This window comes from Fundulus heteroclitus, chromosome 12 (assembly GCF_011125445.2).
Source record: "Fundulus heteroclitus isolate FHET01 chromosome 12, MU-UCD_Fhet_4.1, whole genome shotgun sequence".
Taxonomy (NCBI): Eukaryota; Metazoa; Chordata; class Actinopteri; order Cyprinodontiformes; family Fundulidae; genus Fundulus; species Fundulus heteroclitus.
Genome location: NC_046372.1, coordinates 28,979,177 through 29,004,377, shown reverse-complemented (window position 1 = coordinate 29,004,377; position 25,201 = coordinate 28,979,177). Strand labels below are relative to the sequence as shown.

The 25,201-nt window shown below is 39.6% G+C and overlaps 1 protein-coding gene across 3 annotated transcripts in view; it reads right to left on the bottom strand.

Moving 5' to 3' along the window:
* rasa1a (RAS p21 protein activator (GTPase activating protein) 1a) overlaps nt 1–25,201 on the bottom strand; it is a 45,314-nt gene that overhangs the window by 15,552 nt on the left and 4,561 nt on the right. For 2 of the 3 annotated variants that reach the window (XM_012861321.3, XM_036144400.1), the window contains exon 2: nt 1,159–1,311. In XM_012861321.3, the coding sequence (XP_012716775.3) occupies nt 1,159–1,311 (153 nt within the window). Of the gene's footprint in view, nt 1–1,158; nt 1,312–18,414; nt 18,787–25,201 lie in introns of those variants that run through there. The other variant, XM_036144401.1, reaches the window with a different exon arrangement.

Genomic DNA, 25,201 nt, shown 5'->3' with positions numbered 1-25,201 from the left:
TGATCAGGGCTGCACTTAAATATCCAATTTGAATTTGTTGATAATTATCGATATCAAACAATATGATTACTATTTTATGGATATGTTTTTTTAATATATCGTCCAGCCCTAGCTCAAAGCCTTCTTATATGACACCAGCCACATTTCAACTGGCATTTGAAAACGGATCTTAGGTGATGGGCTCCAAGTCCTCCTTATCATCCTAATCTTTGGGTCCCTTCAAGGCAAGGCAAATTTATTTGTATAGCACATTTCACTACAGAGACAATGCAAAGTGCTTTACATGATTAAAATATAGGAAAATAAAACAGAATAAAAGCAAGTAGGAATAAAATGTAAAAACAAAATAGAACACAGGAGAATAGAAACTAAAAGCAAACATTAAAAACAGTTGGACTACAAAGTTGAACTAATGATGTTTCAGTAAAACAGTTTAACTAGAACAGTTAAAGGCAATCCTAAACAAATGTGTTTTTAATCTCGATTTAAAGGAACTCAGGCTTTCCGCATTTTTAAAGTTTTCTGGAAGTTTGTTCCAGATCAGTGGAGCATAGGAACTAAATGCTGCTCCACAGATTCCTCATCAGATTCAAGTTGCAACTCAGATTGGGCCGCTCCAAAACGTTAACAAATATTATTTCTAGTTAAAGAAAAACAAGTTGGTAAAATTAAGTAATTGCTTTCAACATAAATCTGCCAAGAGTATGAATACTTTTGTGCCCAAGTGTAGACAAAACAACTGACTACAACCAGCGCACCGCTCACGTGTTCTGTCACTCTCCGTGTCTTTAACAGCATTAAGATTGTCCTAATAGTCAATATTCACAGTATTTAAGGGGCAGCAATGAGATAATTGTTGTTTTTCTGGGTAAGAAAAAAGGCAGTGAACTAATTTTCACCATTTTAGATTGAGCTGTGCTAATGCTGTGACAGAATAACCATGCTGTGAATCCTAGACTGACTCACACCTATCAGCTAAAAGGCTGCATTGTCTCGATAAATGTTGCACAACAGGGGTTTCTGATAGTCTTTGCAAAACATTCTGGAAAATCCGGAATATGTTGTGCTACATATTCTCTCTAAGCATTTAACTTAGTGTTTTACATTTAAAAAACAGACGTCTTGTTGAGGAAAAGGGTCTCACGCTGTCCAACATACCTGAAATGGTTGACCACATTGGTCATACTGAGGAAAGACAGAACAAATGAACCGGGCCGGCGGTCACTCTCCCTGATGAGGTAGCTGCCAGGGTTCCGGGCCTGGCGTAAACGCTCCTCCGCGATGGTTCGGTCAAGTTTGCCATGGTACCACCTGAAGAAGACAGACGACAGAATGAATAAAGGGGAAGTATCGAAATAGTAAGCATTTAAAAAAAATAAAATAATAAAATACAACACTGATAGACTACTAGTTTTAAATAAAAGAAAAGCCCATTGTCTTAAATGCTTATATTTATGTCTTTTGAGAGGCAAACATCAATAGACCACCCTTGAAAATTTAACCATTCTTTGAGTTTTAACCACTACATGTTAAAAGTCCAAAGTGTTTTGGGTTTTATGCTCTTGGTCTCCTAAAAATAGGGCAAAGGAACTGAAGAAAAAATAAAAAAAATCAGCACTGAGACAGAATGAGGTGCAGCAGCAGCAGCAGCTGTTTTCACAGGAGACCTAAAACAGCTTCCATTTGGTTTAGGGAGCACAGGTCTGTGCTTGTAAAGAAAACATGAGAAAATGTGCTTTCAACCATTAGGCTGCTGACAGACAAGGTGCTGAAAAGAAAGCACATCCAGCAAGAGAGCTGCTGGGATTTCTTTGGTGATATCATTAAAAATGAGAAAACCGTGCAGTTTCACAGACAAAAAACAAACAGAAACAGCATTAATAACGTTAAAGGAGCAACAAGCATTATTTCACCACTGGGTGGGGCTTGAGCACTGTCTGTAGACCAAAACAAGAGGTATGACAGGCCACGACTCTCTGTACCTCCACTCCAGCCGCAACTCGGCCCCACTTCTTGTCGCCTACTATATGCACACTGTATTTTTCAGACTATAAGTGGCTCTGGAATATAAATCGAATCAGTCAAAAATTGGATCATTTACCATTACCATATAATCTTGTAAGGCAATTAATGCACAAATTACACAACTGCATCCACAATTGGCTGAATAATATGGAACATACGTGGGAGGATGAATGGGATAAATTGTCAAAGTTACGCTGAAATTAAACAGTGAGCGTAACGGTGCTACGTGCTAAGTTAAAAGTATGACACGGATGTTTGAGAGCAACGTAAAGCTCACGTGTATCATCGAAGTTGTAAAACACCCGGACGACAGACCTGTAAGCTAGCGCTAGCTGTTATTAGCTTCACAGACAGCTCAATACCAGGGTTCAGTCTTGGTCTGGTTCCACATAACGCTCTGCAGCGTGAATGCAGACTGAAACAGCAAAAAAAAACAAAAAAAAAAAACATACAAACATGTGTTCAGTCTTCGTTGTATGTTAATGTTGCATTTAATGTCAATAAATTGGTACAGGAGCAGCATATGGTTTTCACAAGCCTAGAGCCCCTCTTGTGGCTATAAACGGTAATGTTTTCTCCTTGGTTCATGTAGGTCAGTGTGAATATATATATATATATATATATATATATATATATATATATATATATATATATATATACTGACTATAGGTCACAGAATCGGCCATACTATGAAAAACAACCTCAATGATAATCAAGGCTCAGTTATGATTTGTGCTCCTCGAAGCCAGTCTTAGTAATCCATGTTGAGTCTGCATTTGCAAGACATGCAGCGTACGCCACTGCACTGATGAGACTTGACAGGAAGATGGTCAACTTTAACAAGCTGCTCAGTTTTCCGCCCTACTTACAGGTCCCATCCCTGCTGCTGCAAAACAAAACAGCATTAAGTGACAGCGGACTTTTAGGCACAGGCTCTGTCGTGTTGGAGAATAGCGAAGTTGTGACGGGGCATCAAGCCAATTACTGATTTGTGTAAGAGCGCTCTGAACAGGAAACTCACACTTTCTAAAACCTGTGAGGTGGAGAGTGTGTGTGGTGTGTGTGCTTGTACTTGCAGCTGAGTGAGCAAAACAATTTTCTCATTTTTTTTACAAGTCAAGTGAGGACTTTAATGTAAAGTGAGGACCTTGTTTTGTCCTCATTTTCTGGGCTAGGGTGGTTTAGGACTAAGGTGTTTAGGTATATGCTGGTAAAGGTTAGGATTGGGCCATAGAAAAGGTTGAAAATGAATGGATGTCAATGGAAGTAAAGGCACAGCCCTCAGTATTTTAAACAAAGGATGTGTGTGTGGACATATATAGCTATCATTATGGGGACCAAAACTTGACAGTAGACCACTGTTCTGTGGACAACTGGCATTGTGAAGACATAGTGCAAGGTACTCACAAAGCAAATTGGGCTAATGTTGAGGTTTAGGTCTAAGGTGCAAATTGAGTTTAGGGTAAGTTTAGTGTTAGGTATGCACCTGTGACCTTAGGTTTAAGGTAAGGTTCATGGTTAGGGCATAGAAAGCAATTGAAAATGAATGGAAGTCAGTGGGAGGTGTACCAACGAGTGTGCCTTGGTGCGTGCGTGTTTAAGTGACATGAGCAGCTACATCATGATCAAAAGCATGCAGTCACCCATCATGTTATTTTCAAAGCTTATTATTATTATTATTGTTGTTATTTTTACTGTCAAATAATCTATCAATAATTTTTTGTATGATCTATATCACTTCAGTTGCTTGTAAAAACATATTCTGACTCATCTGTTCTTGTCTACAAACATTTGAACGCCTCTTTATTGCCTCTCTTTGTCACTCCCCTGTATTAGCTTTATAAAATATACATAAAATATTTTAAATTTAACTGAATTAGTTTATTTTTAATATTTCTATCAAGGTTGATTTTTTTTTGTTGTTTTTTTTTTTTTTTAAAAAGGTAAATCTTTCTACCTTGAAGCTTTTCATTGCTTAATTTTTAAAAAGATTTTGAAATATACGTAAAAAAGGGGAGCATATTAACATGTTTACGGTCAGGCTGGTTGTCTTTAATAAGGCAATTTACAGTATTTAAGGGGCAGCAATGGAATATTTAAAAACAAGCTAATTATTAATTTCCAAATAAACTCCAGCGCTCTAGACAGACGTTAAAGTTAAATAAAACTATCCCGTCTTGTAGCTTCACTTTATTCTCAACCATTAATCTTAGTGATATATGAACACTGAAATAAACCCAATAATAACTGTTAGATATCATTTGATTGATTTGCTGCGGTAGATTCAAAACAGTCAGCCCCCCGGAGGCCTCCTACACCGGGGCTGCGGAGCGTGTTCATCCGCTATACCAAACGACGTAACGGGCGTTTCACAAGCCAAATTTTGAAAAATTTCTTTGCTCACCAAGAAACGGATGCTTTACTGCCCTCTGCTGCAGCCTTAGTGAACTGCATGTGATTTACGCTACCGCTGCAGCAATGGTTATACATTTTTAAACGATGCCTCGACACAGGAATCTTTACATCGACAATTTTTCATTATTGACATTGTCGATAATGTCAACTAATAGTTGCAGCCCTATCGATTAATTCAAATTCACAATTTTCTAAGATACATTTTTTGGAAAATCTGAATTTTATTTGCCAATGCACTCACTGGGCTTCAATGAAGAGAAAAGCATGCAATGCTGAATACATGCTTAGTAAAATATATTGCCAAAATATTATAAAGACAGAACTTACCATAAGACGAGGCACTTTAATTTACTCTAAGTTAGATTGAAGTTACACAAGTGAAGGGAAGCCTATTCTTAGCCTATTGTATAATAATACCACTAGCAACAAACATTTTGTTTTATTTTCATTGAGATGGCAGGGCCGACATCTTATTTTATAAGTGTGTTTCACAGCTTGTATTTAGCTGCACTTTAAATTAAGGTCAACCCCCAGACAAAATGCTAGACATAGAAGCAAGTTTTTAAAATCATTTCTTTAATTTCTTTTTGTCAAATTCAAAGAAGAAAAACATTGATCATCGATTAATTGGATTTGGTAAAGTGAAATCAAAGATTTGATTTTCAAGCCACGTCGCTCAGCTTTATATTTGGACTTATTATGAAAATGTACACCTATTGGTTATTGATTATGCTGCACAATTTTCACATAGAAAGTTTAGCTCCACTGTGTAAATGCACAGTGACCAATAAACACAATTCATTACTGATCAATTTAGTCCACCACAGTTTTTTTAAATAGTCCTGCTGAGACAAAAAAAAAAAAGAAAGAGGATCAATAATATTAAAGTTACCAAGAAAGACCTAAAATAAAAGCAGGCTATATTTTAAGAACAACTAGACCACACACACACACACACACACACACATTACCTAGAACTAGGCCAGGAAAGACTGAAACGAATGACCTCCAGATGCAACAACCCAAATGATCAAATCCAACACGATGATAAAGGCTGAGTTGTGGTTTGTTCTGCTTTAAGCTAATCCATCTTGAGCTTGTATTTGGGAGACATGCAGGGTACACCACTGCACTGATCAGACTTGACAGGAAGATGCTCAACTACAAGAAGCTGCTCAGTTTTTCCCGGTTTTCCGCCCTATTTACAGGTTCAAATCCCTGCCGCTGATGTGAAGAAACCAATGAGAAACCTTTACAGTAATAGCCGAGCTCATACACAAATGTTAATAATCACAGTCAACATAATGCTGGGTCCACTTCGTGCCCTTTTCCATCAGGTTTGCAACACAGTTTTATAATTAGGGAGCTTGGTGCGAACACAGCTGCGAGCTCTGCTGTGGTATGCGTAACTAAGCTCTCCATCAGCTTGCTTTCTCTGCTATACGAAAAGTTTCAATAAGACAACGGTACCTATATCTATATATATACAGGGTTTCCCGCAGCGCTATCTTGGCGTGGCGGCCGCCACGCCAAAGTCACGCTACCGCCACGCTACCGTCACGCTACCGCCACGCCAACATTCCAAAAAAAAAAAAGTGACGTTAACACGCGCTTTCGCGCGTGCGTGAATGGCATGGAAAAAACACATGGATACCCCCGCTCCGCGAGTCTGTCCGCGGAAAACGTGTCGTCCACCCCCCCCGCTCCACGACTCGGCCCTCGGAAAGCGTGTCGTCCACCTCACCCCCCACACCCACCCCCCACCCCCCCCCGCGAGTCGGTCCGCCTCGCATAAGCAAATTCCTGCGGGAAACACTGATATATATATATATATATATATATATATATATATATATATATATATATAGATATAGATATAGATATAGATCTAGATATCGATATAGATAATCTAATCGATATAGCTATAGATATAGATCTATCATCTATATAGCTTCTCTCTCTATATATCTATATCTAATATACTCTCTCTCTCTCTCTATCTCTCTATCTATCTATCATCTATCTATCTATATATCTCTCTCTCGCTCTCTCGCTATCGCTTCTCGCTATCGCTCTCGCTCTCTCGCTCTCGCTCTCGCTCTCGCTATCTCGCTCATCTCGCTCTGCTCTCTCGCTCTCGCTCTCTCGCTCTCGCTCTCTCGCTCTCTCCTCTCTCTCTCGCTCTCTCTCTCTCTCTCTCGCTCTCTCGCTCTATCTCGCTCTCGCTCTCTCGCTCTCGCTCTCTCGCTCGCGCTCTCTGCTCTCTCTCTCTCTCTCGCTCTCTCCTCTCTCTCTCTTCTCTCTCTCTCCTCTCTCTCTCGCGCTCTCTCTCTCTCCTCTCTCTCTCTCTCTCTCTCTCTCTCTCTCTCTCTCTCTCTCTCTCTCTCTCTCTCTCTCTCTCTCTCGCGCGCGCAGCGCGCGCGCGCGCGCGCGCGCGCGCGCGCGCGCGCGCGCGCGCGCCGCGCGCGCGCGCTCGCGCGCGCGCGCTCGCTAGCGCGAGAGGAGAGAGAGAGAGAGAGAGAGAAAACAATTTTTAAGGCTTCTCCAGCAAATAAAAACTTTAGAATGCATTAAAAGTTGGTTGATGACAACAAAGCAGGAAAAGCTGATCACTAAATCTAGACAGGGATGGGCATGATTGTAGAGCTGATAAAAAGGATGCAAATCCATCAACGTCATAATAATGCTAAACTCTGATGCAATTTGCAAATCAAGAAAAACTGTACCACTCTGTTACTTTTGCTATTTGAACAACTCATTCACTCCTGGTTCCATGACAGCTTAAATACATGTTGCGTATGTTTATTAAACTCTATTATTGGTTACCGTTTAGCAGAAGGCACTGCACAATGAAGCAGCCATCAGCGCGGTCGCCTTGCAACTAGAATTTCCTGTTTAACTAAATTAAAATTAACTCTGAAAACTTCTTACTAATGTGTTGTTGTTTTTTTGCTGTTTAAATTTAAATTAACTCTGAAAACTTCTTACTGAAGAACAAACTTTATCGGGATTATTTTTCACCGATTAGAGATTCTTTAAAATGCTGATTGCGATTTGATGAATTTTTTTGTTTGTGAACAAACAGAGAAAAAGACAATTTCAGTTTCTGCTTGTCAAACCTTTTATCCCTTTTTTAAAAGCATTAAGGTTGTCTCTACGGTGTACAAATACCCAGCTCATGTTGCAGCTTCAGTGTTGGAAAAGGTGAGTTGAAGCTACAAAAGGTGCTGGGTATTTATACACCGTAGAGACAACCTTAATGCTTTTAAAAAAGGGATAAAAGGTTTGACAAATCACAAACTGTGTCTTAAAGAATATTAATATATTCAACGGTGTATGTGCATCATACTTTTGTCCAGCTTTGACCTGTTTATCTTAATAGATTATCTGAATATGCCATATTATTAATAATTCTGCAATACTTTTTTATCATTACCCTTTCTGATAAACTTTTAAAATTACTTTTTTTTTTTATTTCATTATTGATTCAGTGTGTAACTATGTGCTTTTGCCATGGTCACGCCTGAATTTCCCCATTGTGGGACGACAGCATTTCCTATTTTATCTTAGTTAGGGGTGACCAAAAACATTAAAAGCATTGACACAGGCCTGCCCAGAAGTGCCAAACTGGATAGCAACTTTGTTGGCTTATTAAATGTTTTGGCCTACTGTTGCACCTAATACTAGCCTTGCCTGAAAGATTAATGCTGACGATATTTGTGCGTTCACAAACACACGGGAATCCGTCTTGTATCGCTCCGGCTTCAACCGTTTGTGTCCAAACCAAAAACATTCGGGCCAATCACGTTGTAATATTGTGGTTTAAGGCGGGACATACCGTTGCGACGAAAGCAATAGCTGCCGAGCCCACAGCTGAACCAACATAAAAATGGCAGCACAGGGTAACACATGCGTAGCTGCTGCTATCACAGCTGTTTTTTTTTTAAGAATCCACAAGTTCTTCTTTGAATGAAGAACAGCAAGAAGTGCCTTGACTAGCTTACCTTGTTGTGGTTTCTCATAGCAGCTGCTGCTTACGTTTTAATTTGATACCATGACTGGCTAAAACCAATCTTTGGTAGGCGGGCACCAGATGTCGCTTCGCCCAATCAGCTTGGAGGGTTCTGTGCTCCTTTCCCCAAGCGGATTCCATAGGAGCAGTTCCAGACTGATAAACGTGCAGAACAGAGAGTGCAACATAATATCAATCTGGCTGGCTAAGTTAACCTAACACATCAGAACTGAAAATGTATTTGTTTAGCGACCGACTTTTATTAGGTTTTGTTTAAACATGCATAAATGTTACAGTAAAATCCTTAATAAAAGCATTTTAAGGTTTGGAATGCAACACAACTGAAATGCAAAACACTATGTGATGCACAACAAAAATAAAGCTCTATTAAAAAGGAGCTGTAAGTAAGATATTTACTGTAAAGTCAGCCTAAATCATTCTCATTTATCACCTGGGATGGACGTAACATTCCCTATAAACAATCGGTCCTCTCCATCAACAATCTCTTAGTCACGTTTTTCTCCTTTGAAACCCAGAGGTACTGTCCAGAACTACTTCGGTTCAGAGTGTAGCCCGTCTTTACTTCCTGGTTCCTCAGCCAATCTTATGAGAGTTCCCAGGGTTCACAAAACAGAGCACAACATTTGGTATTTTATCTTGACAAAAGAGCAGCAGCCTGCTAATATGGAAGCCAGTAAGAGAAGCAGACCAGAAACGGAAGAAAATACATCATCATACACCTGTCCCATGCAAGTAAAAATCAAGAAAGGTTTCACACGGCATATTAGACTATGATTGACAAGCTGTTGTACTGATTTGAGCCACAAGGTGTCAGTATTACTTATAGCTCCTTTAAAAAAAAAAAAAAAAAAAAAAAAAAAAAAAAAATAATATTATATATATATATATATATATATATATATATATATATTATTTTTTTTTTTTTTTTTTTTTGGGAACGTTGGCGTATATATATATATATATATATATATATATATATATATATATATATATATATATATATATATATATATATATATATATATATATATATACATATATACGCCAACGTTCCCAAAAAAAAAAAAAAAAAAAAAAAAAAAGTGTGACGTTAACACGCGCGTGCGTGAATGATGGCAGGGAAAAAACACATGGATACCCCTCGGTCCGCGGAAAGAAAACGTGTCGTACCCCCCCCCGCTCCGGGCCGCGTAAAACTTGTTGTCCACCCCCCCTTGCTCCGCGTAAAAGTTGTCGTCCAACCCCCCCCCCCCCCCCCCCATGACTCGGTCCGCGGAAAGCGTGTCGTCGCCCCCCCCCAAACTTACCGCCTCGCCTAATCAAATTCCTGCGGGAAACACTGATATATATATATATATATATATATATATATATATATATATATATATATATATATATATATATATATATATATATATATATATATATATATATATATATATATATATATAGCACTAAACGCAAAAAAAAAAGTCATTATTGTGTCTACTGTTCGACCGATCTGTGTCTGCCGATCATTTTTTAACTTGTTCTGTTCAGGAGCCTAGATGCAACTGATAATGCATTTCACAGGCTTGTAGTAGTGCTGCTACTGAATGCCCAGGGTTTCCCCTCACCAGGCATTACTCCTCAACACCCCCCAAAAATGTTGACTTATCTGCTTGGGGTTTAATAAACACCATGCGATGAATAGCCTTCCCAGCTACTGGAAGAAAAAAAAAAAGGTAATAAAAGGAAACATTTTATTGAAATAAATATTTCAATAAAAGTTGCTTTTGGCCAACATCTGATATTTTGGCCTTGAATCAACTTACTTTTCTTAATGACTTTACCACTTCTTTAACTTCAAAAACATTTTTTGCCACTTTAAAAAAATAAAACGAATCCCATCCCAGGCATAAAGAGCCTTCATGCACGGTACTTAAATAATTAGCCGACACGGATTGCAGTTCATCCAGTTTTTCACAATATAGATATTGCTTATGCAACATTCCAATAAGGATACAGTTTGGGCAGACCAAATCTCCAGCTATTTACAATGCCGAAGAGGGAGCAGAAGCAAACATGCAGGGAAACAAAAGAAACATGAATCTCTAAGCCACGCAAGCATTGACTCAAAGTAAACACTACGGTAGATCAGCTGTGTCATTGGCACACTGTCTCATCCTCAACGCTGGAAATAAGAGAAACCCACTGAACACATGTTCAGACATCAAACAGCACAGTCACGATGGGCTATAATAAACATCCAGGTATACATTTCACAAACCAGCACACAGATGCTGATGACCTCGAAAGTTAATTCGTAATCTAAACAGACTATAAACCTCGGCCATGAAGTCTACACTATATAATTCCATCATCCGTTTCAGGAATGGGCCGTCGTGTCAGCACACGTGTAGCACGGAGAGCACAAATATCTTGGCTCCGCTCAATGAAGCCAAGCCAGCCTCTCAGCAAGCAATTCCCCGATGGTCAACAAGAGATGGTATAAGAACTTCAGTTTAAACAGCTAGTACAAAAATATGTTAAAGGCTGAAATTCCAATTTAAAACCACCATACCATCAAATAAACATGGTTCTTTGTTTTATTTATATTTTATCTGTATACCTGAGGGTGTTTGATATCGTTTCCTGTCACTAGGCAAACACACAAGGAAGGCAAGTAAAAAAAATGTGTCACAATATGAACAATAAAATCTCTAATGAAGTAACAATGTTTGCAAAGAGAAGGATGATTTATTTTAAAAAATAAATAAATTTTTTGAATTATGGTGATTTGGCAACTATTATCACGCACGCGTCCCATACCATTCATAGAGGTTTTTCAGTAAATGTTTAAAAAAAAAAAAAAAACCTTGACACATACATCATGCACATATTTACAGTTGCACGTATTTCGTAGCTTCTAGGTGAGTCGAGTGCTTCTTTCTGTACAAGTATCAAAATGGTACATGCCTGTGATAAGCGTTAAGCAACAAAATCCTTCTATATCACATAATAGTTTCTAGTTCAGACATTACAGTCAGGCAGTCTTGTAGACTGCTCAGGGGTCCTGCAACAGGGCTGATCAGGTAGTGACACAGTGTACCGTAATGCTTCGAATATCCATTGAGCAGAGTGGCTTCGCTGCTTACCAAAGTAGTACTTAAACATTTTAACAGCGCATTGTACCACATGAAATCGGTAAGTAAGCACAACAGTAATCATATATAAGGCGCACCGTCAATTGTTGAGAAAATTTAATGAAGTGCCACTCATAGTCCAAAAATTACGGCACTTCAGTTTCTGCACTTGGACCATCAAGTGGCGTGATGTGGACTAACCATAACAGTAACACAAAAGCTGATTGGCTAGCTAAGTGTTTTTAATTGTAACTACATTTAACAAAACACAATTCAGGGTTCCGGGACATTTTATTGTGCATTTGAGGCAGTGTTAAAAAGGCTTAAATGTAAGACTTTTTAAAAAAAGATTTAAGACATGAACATGCCAATTCTACGAATTTAAGACTCCTTAAATGTTGATTTTCAAAAGACCTTTTAAGGTTAATGTCCAAATACTTACTTTCCACCATAATTTACATAATAATAATAAATTCTTTAAAAATCCCACAATGTGATTCCCTTTTGCCCCTCATTTTGTCTCTCAGTTGAAGTGTACCTATAATGTAAATTACATCTCATCTTTCTAAATCGGAGAACTTGCGCAATCAGCGGCTAACTAACTACGTTTTTGCCCCACTATATTAAATACTGAATTTAAATACTGAAAATTGTTGTTTTGTCACAAATTATTAAACTTGGCACAAAGCACAAAACAGGAACCTACTATTAGGTTACTGAATAGAAACAAACAAGTTGAATAGGATAAAATATATTAAACACTAATAATCCCCACAAAAGCCCTCACCATCAACTATGGTTTTAGCATCATGTCTTATTCTATCATGTCACAATTTTTTTTGCGTAATACCCGCCGCTTTTCTGTCATCAGGGTAAAATAATCCCACACCGGACTCTGTTTGGACCGCTTCACGTTGCCGCTTCATGATTGTTTTTTCTCTTACAACTACCGCGGTCTGGCTCTGCTTTAGAATGACCAGCATCGCCCTCTTCTGGATGGCGGCCATACTACAACATCATTTGTTTGCAACGTGATTGGCCACCCAATTTTGGGTCGGTCTCAAACTGTTGAGGCTGGGGCGGGATCAGCTAGATTCTCGTGTGTTTGTGAACGCACAAATACAGAGAAAATTCAGCTTGCAGGCAAGGTTAGATAAATGGATGCATACATATGATAAATATAATCACAGTGCAAAGATATTCATTTAACTTAACGTTCCATTAATATCACAGAATACAGCTTTGTATGAGCAGCCAGCCTCTGTCTTTCTCCATCTTTGTCTTATTCACAATGTTTGTTTCTCTCTTTATGTTTCTCTCTCCATCATATATAAGTTATATTTTGAAAGACATCTCCTCCTTCCTACTTCTTGACTGAATGAAAATCTCTTTAAATCTAGATCTGCCAGAGTTTCGAATAACTTTGAGGCTAGCATAATTCAGTTTATCTTATTACATTTGGGATCCGTTTCGTATGATCCATTCATGTGGTCTATCTAGCAACAAAAATGGGTTTTCCAAGAACAAAGCAGCCATCTGTTTTCAGTGATATTCTCAGGAAGGTGGATTTCTGTTTCGGCAAAGTGCAACAATCAGAGCAAATGGTATTTGTGTAGGACATCTGGATATGACCATAGAACTGTTTACTAGTTGAGTAAACAGCTCTATCCTCATATCCACATGCCATCCTCTTATTTTTATTAGGCAAGCATTCTCAGTATGTTCAAATAATCTTGTGTCATACCACGTGAAATCAATCAATGGGTCTATTTCTGTTCTAACACACTACAACAGAAAAGGACACATTAATCCTGTTGCATCTCATGTGCGCTCCCGAACGCAAAGGACACAAATTCTGTTGGGGATAACTACTTGGTCATTTAAGCATTTATTGCTGTAATGCACGCCATATTTTCCTCCAACAGAACAGACTCCGCCAGCGTCCGCACACCTAGTAGACGCTGCGTGCTCCAAGCCTTTAGCGCAGCCATCCTCACAAATTGGTCGCGTTTAAGAAGCGCAGATATTTTTGCCAGCTTTGGGAAAATATGCCGAGGCGGTGCACTCTTGTGCATCAGCGAAGTTGTAGCCCCCCCCCTGGGCAACAGACCTTTAAGCTAGCTCTAGCTGTTATTAGCTTCACTTCATCATCATACACCGAATCAGGGACATTTACTGGGGCAGCTTTTGCCGGGGAAAGGTCATCAAAAAAACGGGGACAGTCCCCGGAAATCGGGGACGCCTGGTCATCTCATTTTAAGTGGTACAGGAGCAGGATAGTTTTCACAAGCCTAGAGCGCCCTCTTGTGGCTATAGATGGTAATGTTTGCTCCTTGGTTCATGCTAATCAAGATAAATTATCATTTAAATTTGATATACAAGTCGCACCCGAATATAAGTTGCAGGGTCGGCCAAACTATTTAACAAAGAATGACTTATAGTCTGAAAAATACAGTATTATATTCTTATCTTCTATCCTCAGTGGTGGTGTTCAGCCTCCGCCTAGCATGGCTGAACTGAAAGAGTTTAGCATAATGTTAACATCTATAACTGAACAATTGTGAGACTTGAGAATGCATTTTTAAGCTCTGCTCGTGTCGACGCTTGCCTTCCCTGTGTAGTTTCAAATTAATTCACATTTCTCTGTTCAGCCCGCCATACATTTTGTTTTTTTAATAATGCCATTAGCTGCTACAAAGAGAAAGGGCCACACTATAAAAGTAAATGGTACGTATTTATAATGTTTTTTTGGGAGTTAGTGGGGGAGGGGCCATACATTTAATTTTCTCAACAATTAATCCATGGTTCATTTTAGACACTTCCAGCATGTCGTTTAAAGTTTTAAATATAATTTGCTATTTGAGCATTTCCACTTTGCATACAGCGTTGTCACCACAGACTAGAGGAATCTGGAGTTGGATTCTAGCCTTCAGGGGAAATAAAAGCAACGGGACAGACGAAGATCGCTCTGACTTGTGTGAGGTAGACGTCGTCTCGCTCTGTGTCAGTCCGTCTGCATGACTCATTAAACTATCATATCATCCTCCACATCTTAAACATACTGCCAGACGTTATCGGAACAAAACCCACAATAAAAGAAATGAAACAACTTTACTGAATATTAAGTATATACTGACATATACATACTGCATCGATCGCTGATATTTTACACGTAGTATTTTTTTTTTTTTTTTTTACGTATGACAAGAACAAATAACCACACATTTACCTTAACTTCCTTTGATATTTGACTATCTAGAAAACACATCTTTAAGATGAACTGCACAAAGTCCATGAGAACTTACAACACGAGATGCAACCTTTGCATTACAGATTTCTGACTTGCTATTTTCATAGTAAAGATATAACCAGTCAGCCGTGGTCAGTCATGCAGTGCAGAAAAAAGGAACCATCCAAGCTGCCAATTGAGTGGAAAAAAAGAACATCAGCAGCAATTTAACATCAGGTTGGCTGTTTTTAGGACTTCCAAGGTTCTGTAAAAAGAAAGCCTATGTTTACGTTATACGTTTTCAAAATGAACATACTTTAACGAACAGGAAAACATCACAAAAAGAACATAAAGCATCAAAACATCTGTCCAATAAAGTAGCTCTGAACCATTGGCTGAGTAATCAGCAGCGCGTGAAACCAACAAATGAATAAAAGCTCCTATTGTCCACTGTCATCACAATTAAAAGTCTGCTTGGTGGACACTATGCTAAATATTGCTGCTGCTGTCTCTGCTCTGCTACAGGAAGTTGATAAAAGTTAAAAGCTTGTAATTCTGTGCACCAGCATCGACTGAGAGGCTGGCAAAACCCGTTGATCACGTCACAAATTCACTAGTCTGGAGATATCACTCTGTTCATCTCCCATCAAAAATCTGATGCGAATCAGCTAGGCTGAGAGTCAGTCTTCAGCATGTGGAGCAACAATGATTGTAAAATAAGATTTATTTACGTTTACAATAACAAATTAACACTGGTGTGATTTGGCACAACGTTTTTAGCATTAAACGTTTCTAGTTTAATTCACCATGGTGCTGTTTTAACCCTCCTGTTATGTTCATTTGTTAGGAACAGCAATGCTGTTCCCGGGTCAGTTTGACCCGGTGCATCTTTAATTATCCAAAAGATGTCTGAAACCAAAAAAATCCTAACAATCATTGTTAATATTTCATTACCAACTCCATTACTAACTATTCTATCAATATTTAGTGCAATGGTGTTCCTTACCTCTAACAGGTAATGATTCAATTATGATAATTCACTCGTTTTTCAAAAAGAAAACCTGCATGTTCAAACTTTTTTTAATGTTTCACTACTTTATTACTTTTGAAAGACCAACATATAAAACACAATAGTTTTACACAACATTGAAACTTAACATTTAAATTTTGTTTTACATACATACACTGTTTGTGAACCAGAAATGAACAAAATCGCGATACAACAAACAAGCAATTGCAATATGAACAAGGTGTATTTGCGTGTGTGTATGTCTGTCTGTCTGTACATCTACACAGCACAGGAGTGACATGTCATCACACTGCGCTTTGTGCAAATGAATTTTGCACATTTCGCGCAGGTCATGCTTGTCTTGACATTGTCAGATGGCCTGCAGACCTGGCACCTCCTCCTCTTTCTTTTCCCCTCAGCAGCAACCTATAAACAAGAGGACCATGATTACTTTACTATGGTGTCTTTTTGCTGATCCCAAGACACACACAACTCACTCTCATACATTTATACACACACATGCACACACACACACACATTTACTTACTTACTTACCTCACGCATTGGTGTACTTGATGCAGTCCTCTCCTGGATCTCCCTCACCGTGGCTGCAGCGGCTGGGGTCCTTGGCAGGTGCTGCCTCTGTTGGATGTGCGGTGTCACAAGCGCCTTCCCCAGCTCCTCGAGAAAGATGCGCCTCTTGTATAGCTTTGACACATTCCAGTCAGGAAATATCTCCGTCCAGATGATAAATGCATTATAGGCTGATACATCGATCATGTTATAAAAGATGACCAATGGCCAGTGCGCAGTCATCCGTTCGGTGCTGTAGGACCTTGTCACTTTGTCTAGGTTGTCTACCCCCCTTTGGTGGCATTGTAATCAAGGATCATGCTTGGTTTTTGGTCCTCTCTTGTGCTGATTTCAGCATTTTTGTGCAGAGTGCTCATGAGCACAACATTTTTTGCCTTTTTGGGGCAGTAAGACACTAGGGCTGTGGTGTCTGTGAAGGCAAACATGGAAAATTGAGGGGCCCTGTCCTTGATTACCAGCAGCTCAGCAGGGAGTTCAGCCCTGTTCTTTCGGACAGTTCCGACCATTGTGAGCTTTCGCTTTAGAAGCTCCTGACCCAAGTTGTAGTTTGTGAAAAAATTGTCACAGGTTATGTTCTGTCCCCTGAGACCCTGTGCCATGTCGAGCACGACCCTTGTGCCCTGATTCTTCTCTGGGGCTCCTCCAACCAGCTTTCCAGTGTAAACCTGCATGTTCAATGCATAGCTGGTGTTTGCATCACATGCTGCCCAGATTTTTATCCCATATTTAGCTGGTTTGGAAGCCATGTATTGCCTAAATGGGCAGCGACCTCTGAATGCCACCAGTCTTTCATCCACTGTGTGTGTGTGTGTGTGTGTGTGTGTGTGTGTGTGTGTGTGTGTGTGTGTGTGTGTGTGTGTGTGTGTGAGTGAGATTGGGGTGAAACATGTCTCACAGTTGCAAAGAAAGAAATAGTGTGACATTTCTGACATCCTTTTACCTCCAGTTTGACTGCTGGGTCAAATTGACCCGAACAGTATCTATGTGATATAAACATGCAGGGGGTGGTTGCAAATATGTGAGATGAACCATTTTCATATTGTATGTTGATTACACTATTTAAGGCAAGCAGAAGAAGTTTCATACTAAAAAAATACTTTTAACTATTTTTCCTAGATCTTCAAACTTTAAAACGGGTCAATTTGACCCGCAACATAACAGGAGGGTTAACAAGGAAGGGGGGAAAAAAATCATCTTCTGATCGAGCATTGCAGCCAGTCCATTTAGTTTTTAAACAGTTCTTAAAGCAACTAAATGTTAATTCCTAAAAAACACTAAAAGAACAGTTGTTTCCACGGCTATTATCAGAAAACAATACAATATGTGATACTGTCAATCCATTTTGTGATGAAATAAACAAAACGTGCCTACAGCATTGATGCTGTTCCACTTTGAGTTTATTGCACCCAAAAAGCAGCACGACTTTTAAATAATCAGTTGATATATATTTGGTAGTGCTGAATTAAATAAATCTCAAATTTATCATCACAGTATCAGTGGGAGCATTATTAGGGAAGATAAATAAGTGAGTACCATGAAATAGTCTGAAATGTAATAATAATAATAATAATAATAAACAGCATGATCTGAAATGTTCCTTTTCAGTCTTAACCCTTTTCCCCCATTATTGGCTCTAAGAAATATAAAAAAAAGATGCCTTTTCCTTTTAAAATATGATTCCACATAATGGAGTAGAGCGTAATAGAACAGCTGCAATGCATGCGTATTATTGAAGTACCCTTTTTAATAATTGCGTTTTATTTTTAGAGCCGTACTTGCTTGTAAAGCTCTGAAGCCATGCTGCGAGCGATTTAGCACCAAAAGACTACATTGAATTTTTAATACTTTATCATCAACTACAACGACCAGCATGAAACATCCTGAGAAAAACCTGCGTCCGTACCACCCCGCCGTGCCCAATACCATACATGGCATTTTTGGGACTGGAAGGAAAGTTCACAGGGTGAGCCGAAGCCTCACTTACGCCGAGTTCACCCTCTGCTGCATCGCCCTCCTGTGTCCCGTACTCTCACAAGGTGCATCCACTCCACCGATGCCGCTGCTGGCCTGGTAAAAAGAGCAAGCTCCCACGTGGAAGGATGAGCGGAGACATTTCTAAATCCATTAAAGGCATCGGGACGTCCCCCGGCGTGAGCCCTGTCACAGTCATCTCCTGATGCCAGGTTCAATGAGCAACATGCGTGGAGAATAATTACACGGAGAGAAAGAAAAAAAAAAGAATGGATTTCACAGGTATTTACTTCATCAACTAATCTGATTAATTAGTGTAGTAACGATATGCCTCGGTCCCATTCTCATTAAAACGCTTGTTCAAAAGGGACTCTGGTGCTGTAGCCGTCTGCTCCACTTAATCCTGCAATGATTCCTTTTACTCCGACTCGCTCCCCTTTCTCTCTCATAAAAGCGCACATCCTGAGCAGGCTCCTCATTGGTTTCTCTAGCGCGGGGAGTGGCAGATGTTAACAGACATGTAAAAAACACCCATTTAGGTGAAGATTTAAACACGCCAACGCGTGTGAAGGGACTACCGTTCTAGCTTGGACTGCTTCTTAGCGTCCAAAAAGGTCCCAGGTTTGTCCACCTTGTGTACGCCAAAAGCACGTTTAGTCTTAGACCAAGCGTTCACTTCATAAACGAACGCCGTTTAGGCCTGAGAACCTCTAAACTCTGACCGTGTTCTGCCGTTTATGATGTCCGTTCACGTTTCCACAACAGGGAAGACAAAGCTGGAGATGACCGGGGAGCAAAGCTGCTTTTGGTGATGGCACCATCTACTTCTTTGCTTTCAGGTGTCACAAATAAGTGACACTTTCCCCGACCCTTAAATTGAGATAACAACGGCCTACTGCTGCCCTCTGGTTCTGTGATGAAGCCGCGGTAAGACGAGGAGCTCTAAAAAAAAAAAAAACGCATGATCACCAGGATTCAGTGGAACGGACAGGACGCCTGACCAGCTGCCACAGATGTTGGCTTCGTGCGAGCGAAGACGAGGGCAGGAAGAGTGCCAGAGCCGTCTATGCATCCCAGGCCGTGCTATGAATCAGTGCTGGCCAACTAATAAGACAGACATGGAGGGACATGAGCTCAACAACTTAGCTTTCCTGCTGTTGGTCAGCCTTCCTGAAGTAACACAAATCACAGATAATAAGCCTCACTGTCGCCATCTCACCATTTCGCATCCTGAGATTTTCATTTCTAAAAGCACACAGCTTAAAAAGCAGAATCTGCATTTTTTTTTTTTTTTTTTTAGTTGAACCTGGTCCCTCAAACAACAATTATTTTTAGGAATAAACAGCTGTTATAAACACCAAATGGATAGGCTCAAACGGCCCCGTGAAGATGTGGACCTGAGTTACAGGGCAGTCATGCAAAATAAATGATATAGTAATGTAGAATTATAGGGAATTTTGAATCAATATACCCACACTAGTCGCGTTTCTATCAATATTTTGCAAAGCGCATTTTAAAGTATGGTATTAGAACTGGTTGATGGAAAAGGCAACAAGTTTTTACGCTTGCTGGAGGTGGTTCTTGACTTTTTCAAAAAACTGTAAATGGAATAAAGAGGAGATGGAAACGCATTAATCGAATCAGTTCTGACGAAGCGAACGAACGTTTACCTCCCATGACTGATCAGCTGTTTCTGTTTCTTCCCGTAACGCTAGAAAACAGAGCCGGAGGCAACAACAGGTACGCGAAGAAGAGATGCGAGCATTTCTTAGTCCCATACTAAAAGATAAAATAAAATAAAAATCAGCTCTATCATTAAAGCCCCGCTCCTTTGCTGATCTGTGGTGCGAGCTAGTTAGCAACCTCTACTTCCTGTTCATTACAACCAACGAAAGACGACATTACGCTGGGTTTCCATCTACTAACCAGTAGATGGAAACACGTCTGATGCGCACCTCTTTTGCGATATTTTAAACGTTTGCTTAAAATTAGCATGAGAATTGGATGGAAACACGGCTAATGTCATTACATTTTAAAAACAGGGCACGGAGGAACAAAGGCGTTGGTAATATTAAATGACGACAGGGCGTTGATTAACAACAGAAACCCATGGAAGCCATATATTTAGCCGCACCAGAATTTAGCAGAGATGTTACACTTGGGAAGTCTTGGAAGTGGTTTTTCCACCAATAGGGCTGATGAACTATCTCCAAGAACTTCCATACTTTCCGTATAAGCTGGGGGATTGTGGGGTCCATCTTCTTTAAAGCACAAACAGCTTAACGGTGCTTGCAAAGGTCTGTTTGACTGACAAGCCGGAAGTGTTGAAGTCATTTTAAACAGGCCCTTTTGTGGTGACTGAAACAGGTTCCTCCTTTTGATACACTTTTCCTGAAGGAGACCCCCTCTTTAGGAGAATAACCTGAATAGTGACATGATCAATGTGCCGGCCTCTCAGACTGCATCTACCCCACACACTCACACGCGGGGAAATAAGGTTGTGTTGGTATTAAATGAATACGGTTACAGCAATATTCCTCATGCAACTCGTAAATCAGATAAACTCATTAACGCGGCCGCTGATTTTAAAATCCCACTTTCTTTTCCTTCTTTCTCTTTCCACCTTCTAATCAGGGAACCCCCTCAAGGCTTAAAACCTTCTCTAATCTTCGTGGAAACTCTAAATCGGCCACTGCGTTTCCCAGAGAGCTGTTTGTTTAATCTGCGGCACAGGCCTGCGGGTTCCTAAAGGTGATGGGAGCACACTGTGCTGGGCACAGATTGCACACTGGTCATCGACTGAGTGGAGCCTGGGTAAATAAAAGCACAGATCTGCGCAGACCTGTGAATTAAAGTCACCGTGGCCATATCTGGGAGGCTTGTGTCAGAGTCGGTGAAAGCTTGTGCTTCCTTAGCCATGCAAGTCCAGGTAGCACAGAAATCTTTTGATTGCTGCTGCTCAGATCTGGGCGAATGAATGAGAAATGTGTTCCTTGAGACTGCCGTCGGTAGCTAACCAAGTTTCTCATGCTAGTAGCGTTAGCCGAGCAATTTGTCAGAATTTAAACACCACATTCACTGCATTCTTCTGAAAATGAATGAATAAATAAATACTTGCGGCGTTGTGTCGCCAATTATCGAACGCTGAATCTTCAATCATATCATCATCTCAGGCTACATGATACACAAGGAAATCATGCAAAGGAGACATTATTGTTAAATATTATAGGATATAAATCCCTATTCGCCTCACTCCTCTTTTAGTCATCTACCACCTCCAACGAGCTTTTGGCGTCCTGGACTCCGTTGTCTGTGCCAGCGGTGGGCAAACGTCAATTCAAAATACTGCGTGGCTTTAATGTCAACCAAAACATCCTGTATTCCAAACAGTTCATGGGAATGAAATTGTGCGCCCTGATATTGCAATAACAATATTTTTGTGCTTAAACTGGACAGCTCTGCCATCATTATGGTACAGATGCAGAGCTGCCGTTATTATTTTTGCTTTTTCTTCCACGTTCACCTTTATTTCTATATGACTGATGAAAATAACATGATGCCAATGTTCAACAGGATATAAATCAAGCAAATATACATATTATTCTACATTCTGAAAACATTCCCAGATTGATAAATAAAATGTTGGCCACTTTTGATGAAATAAAATTGTTACTGTTTGATTTTGTGCTCTTAAAACTGAACCTATTAAGTGTTCATGTTTAAACAAAATTCAAAATCTAATGTAAATACAGATTAACAGAGACATAAACAGATATGTATATATTAAAGGAAGCAGGAAGTCAAACTTCAAACTATGGGATCTTTATTGGAATTGCTTATAAATCCAAAGAAACTAAATCTGCAACAATCTTAGCGACTTCATTTTAAGCTTCAACAACATATAAACCCAAGTGTGATGCTGTCAGAAGATACTGATGCAGCAAATGTGGCGTGATAAATAATATGCCAGTGCAAAATTTAAATTATCTGAGCCATGGACATAGCAAACATGCTTAAATCGGACACAACCAGACATTTTTTTCTGAAAAGGACTCCAATCCAGGAGTCTTTGTCAATTCTGAAAAACTGAGCAAAGGTCCGGTTGCCTCCGATTTAAGCCCGCTTGCTGTGGGCTTAAAACGTACTTTGTCATGCTAAAACGTACTTTGTCATGCTTGTTGCAGTGACAAAGTACATACACCGTGTTAACCGCGGTTTCACTGGGGAACAGAACTAACCACAAGCTGGTCAAACACAAAAACTCGAGCCTTGAGCAAAATCACAAACAAAGACGGGAGAGTAGCCTGGGTTCATTCTGCAAATGCTGGGAGATGCAGGTTTACAACATTTCCAAATACCTCAGTTGAGACAGAGGCCATGATGAAGGCATGACAGAACAGGGTGTTGAAGGCAAGGAAGAGATAAGGATGCTACCTTAATAGGTGGCATGCTCTGACAAGATTCAAAAGAATATCTGCGTGGCATTTCTGAATCTGCTCCTTTCCTTAGATCACTGCTAAATATGCTATAAATACCTGATCATACCACAACCAGTACTAAAATAAACAGTAGTAGTAATAATAATAAATAATAATGATAATAATAACACATGCTAAAGATTTCTAATGTAAAGCTGTAAAGCCTTAAGCCAGCTATTTTCCCAATTAGATTCTCCATGTGGATGGAGAAGCCAGTTTTAACTTTTTGTTAAGACAAATCTTAGAGTTAGAAGTGTCTTTTTTGCATGAATCTTTTTTGATTCAACAAACCAGTTTGTTTAAAAAAAAATAAATAAAAAATCTAACCTTCATGTGTACATGTAAACATTTTACAGTTTAGTCTAAGATGATCCGGTGCTGCCTCTATTCATTTTAGCTTTATACCCCAACAGGCCCATATAGTCCAAGCTGATGCATCTGGCTGGGGTTATCTACCAGAGCAGTTTTTTTATTTTTTTTATTTCAATAGTTTTATTGATAAGATCCAATCATTTATATATTGGTTGCTACAGAGAGCAAAATGTCAGATAGTTAGCACAGAGCTAATAACCAACATCTTAGCTGACTTTGACTTTAAAAAAGGTACATAGCCACATTACAGGCTTATAAAAAGACCAAAAAGCATTTGAGCATGATAAAATAAAGTTATATACTCCAAGCCTCCATCCTGATAGTGTTTTGATGGTCCTCTGTGTGGATAGAAATAGCCCCGGTACCAGGCATGATTAGCAGATTTAAGCAGACGTGACGCCATCTAGAGACAGTATCACAGAACTATCAATGTCGGTTTGCTTAATTAATAAAACTGTATTAAATAATGCCGGACCGAGCCTGACTCTCTGCAATGCCTTGCAGTAAAGCGGCAGCTTGGCGTGAACAAAGACCAACCATTATTAAATAAATACACTGATCTACAACAACTTTAAGAGCCTCATATCAGAACATTTACTCATATCCATCAACTCTGCGGTCACATTTGAGCAATCAGCAGGTTTAGCGTCTGCTTCAGTGAACACCAACGGTCATATTGTATTCCCAGCGACATTCCAGTCCTTTCCCTCTTGGAATCCTATTTTTTTTGCGGGTTTTTTGCCCCAGTGGATCGTGGAACATTCTGCATTGTTTCACATCAACGTGCTATTAGCCGTTAGCCGCTTCCTTGTTTTATCCCCTGCCGCGCATGCGCAGTACATACCTCCATAAAATTCATAAACACGAAAGGCTTTATTTACTAACAAATTGACCAAAAACAAAGCATAAAAACACCAAAATAACAACAAATATGCCAGCAGAACGTCATATTCTTTCATAAAAACTTTGTACGCAATTAGAGTGAGCTACTTGACTTAAAAAAAGTCAAATAACGTGGCTATGCACCTTTAAGCAACCAAAACTTGTTGATTCTGAATGTCAGGATCTCTTTTCCGTTTAAGAACTGCAATTGACAGGACGGTAAATGCAGCATTCTTGTTAGCGATATAACTGAGGATATTAATACTTCCCCCCTAATTATCAAGAATTCTTCTTTCTTCGATCTATAAATGCATCCCCCCCCCAACAGTATGTACTTTCATTTAATTCCATTTTTTAATATACATTTAAAAGAAAAAGGTGCCCGCCAGCGCATTCCACAGCGACAGCCCGTTACCTAGACGGAAACTGGAAATCAGTAATGGCCATCAAAAGCCTCTCTATCATAAAAGCTTTGCAGTGATGACTTCTGCACGCTCCCCAGGGTGGCACCGTGTTACAGAACCGTCGCTCTCGATCTCTGAATTTCTCTAAATAAAGTGTTCTGGGTGAGGTGGGCAGAGTGCTTCCTGCAAGTGAAATCCAACCGAAAAGGAATCACAATAAATCAATTCTATTAACAAGACGATCAATACACTCTTTGCTTAGAAACCACTATCAGATACAATACAGATATTTAGATTTACAAGTCATTATGAGGTTTATCAAAAGGTTGGAGTGTAATGAGGGCGATTGTTCAGCGCAGACGCCACTTTTAAATTGTTATTCATCTCACTGTATTTTCTAAATGCCTAAAACCCAAGATATATAGACCAGTACTACTGTAGGTAAACATAAACACAGGCTCTGAATCTAAGGGCTGGACTGACAAATAAGGTACGCTTACAGTTACTGTAACCATACCTTGGGACAAACTATTAAACTGTCAAATAATTATTTGCATTTCCGTCCTGCTTGCTAATTATGGGGCCAACAAAGTGTGGGTTTGTCTCCTGTTGTGGAGGCAGCTGAGGCTACAGGAAGAAACGTATCTGTGATGTTCCTGGGCAG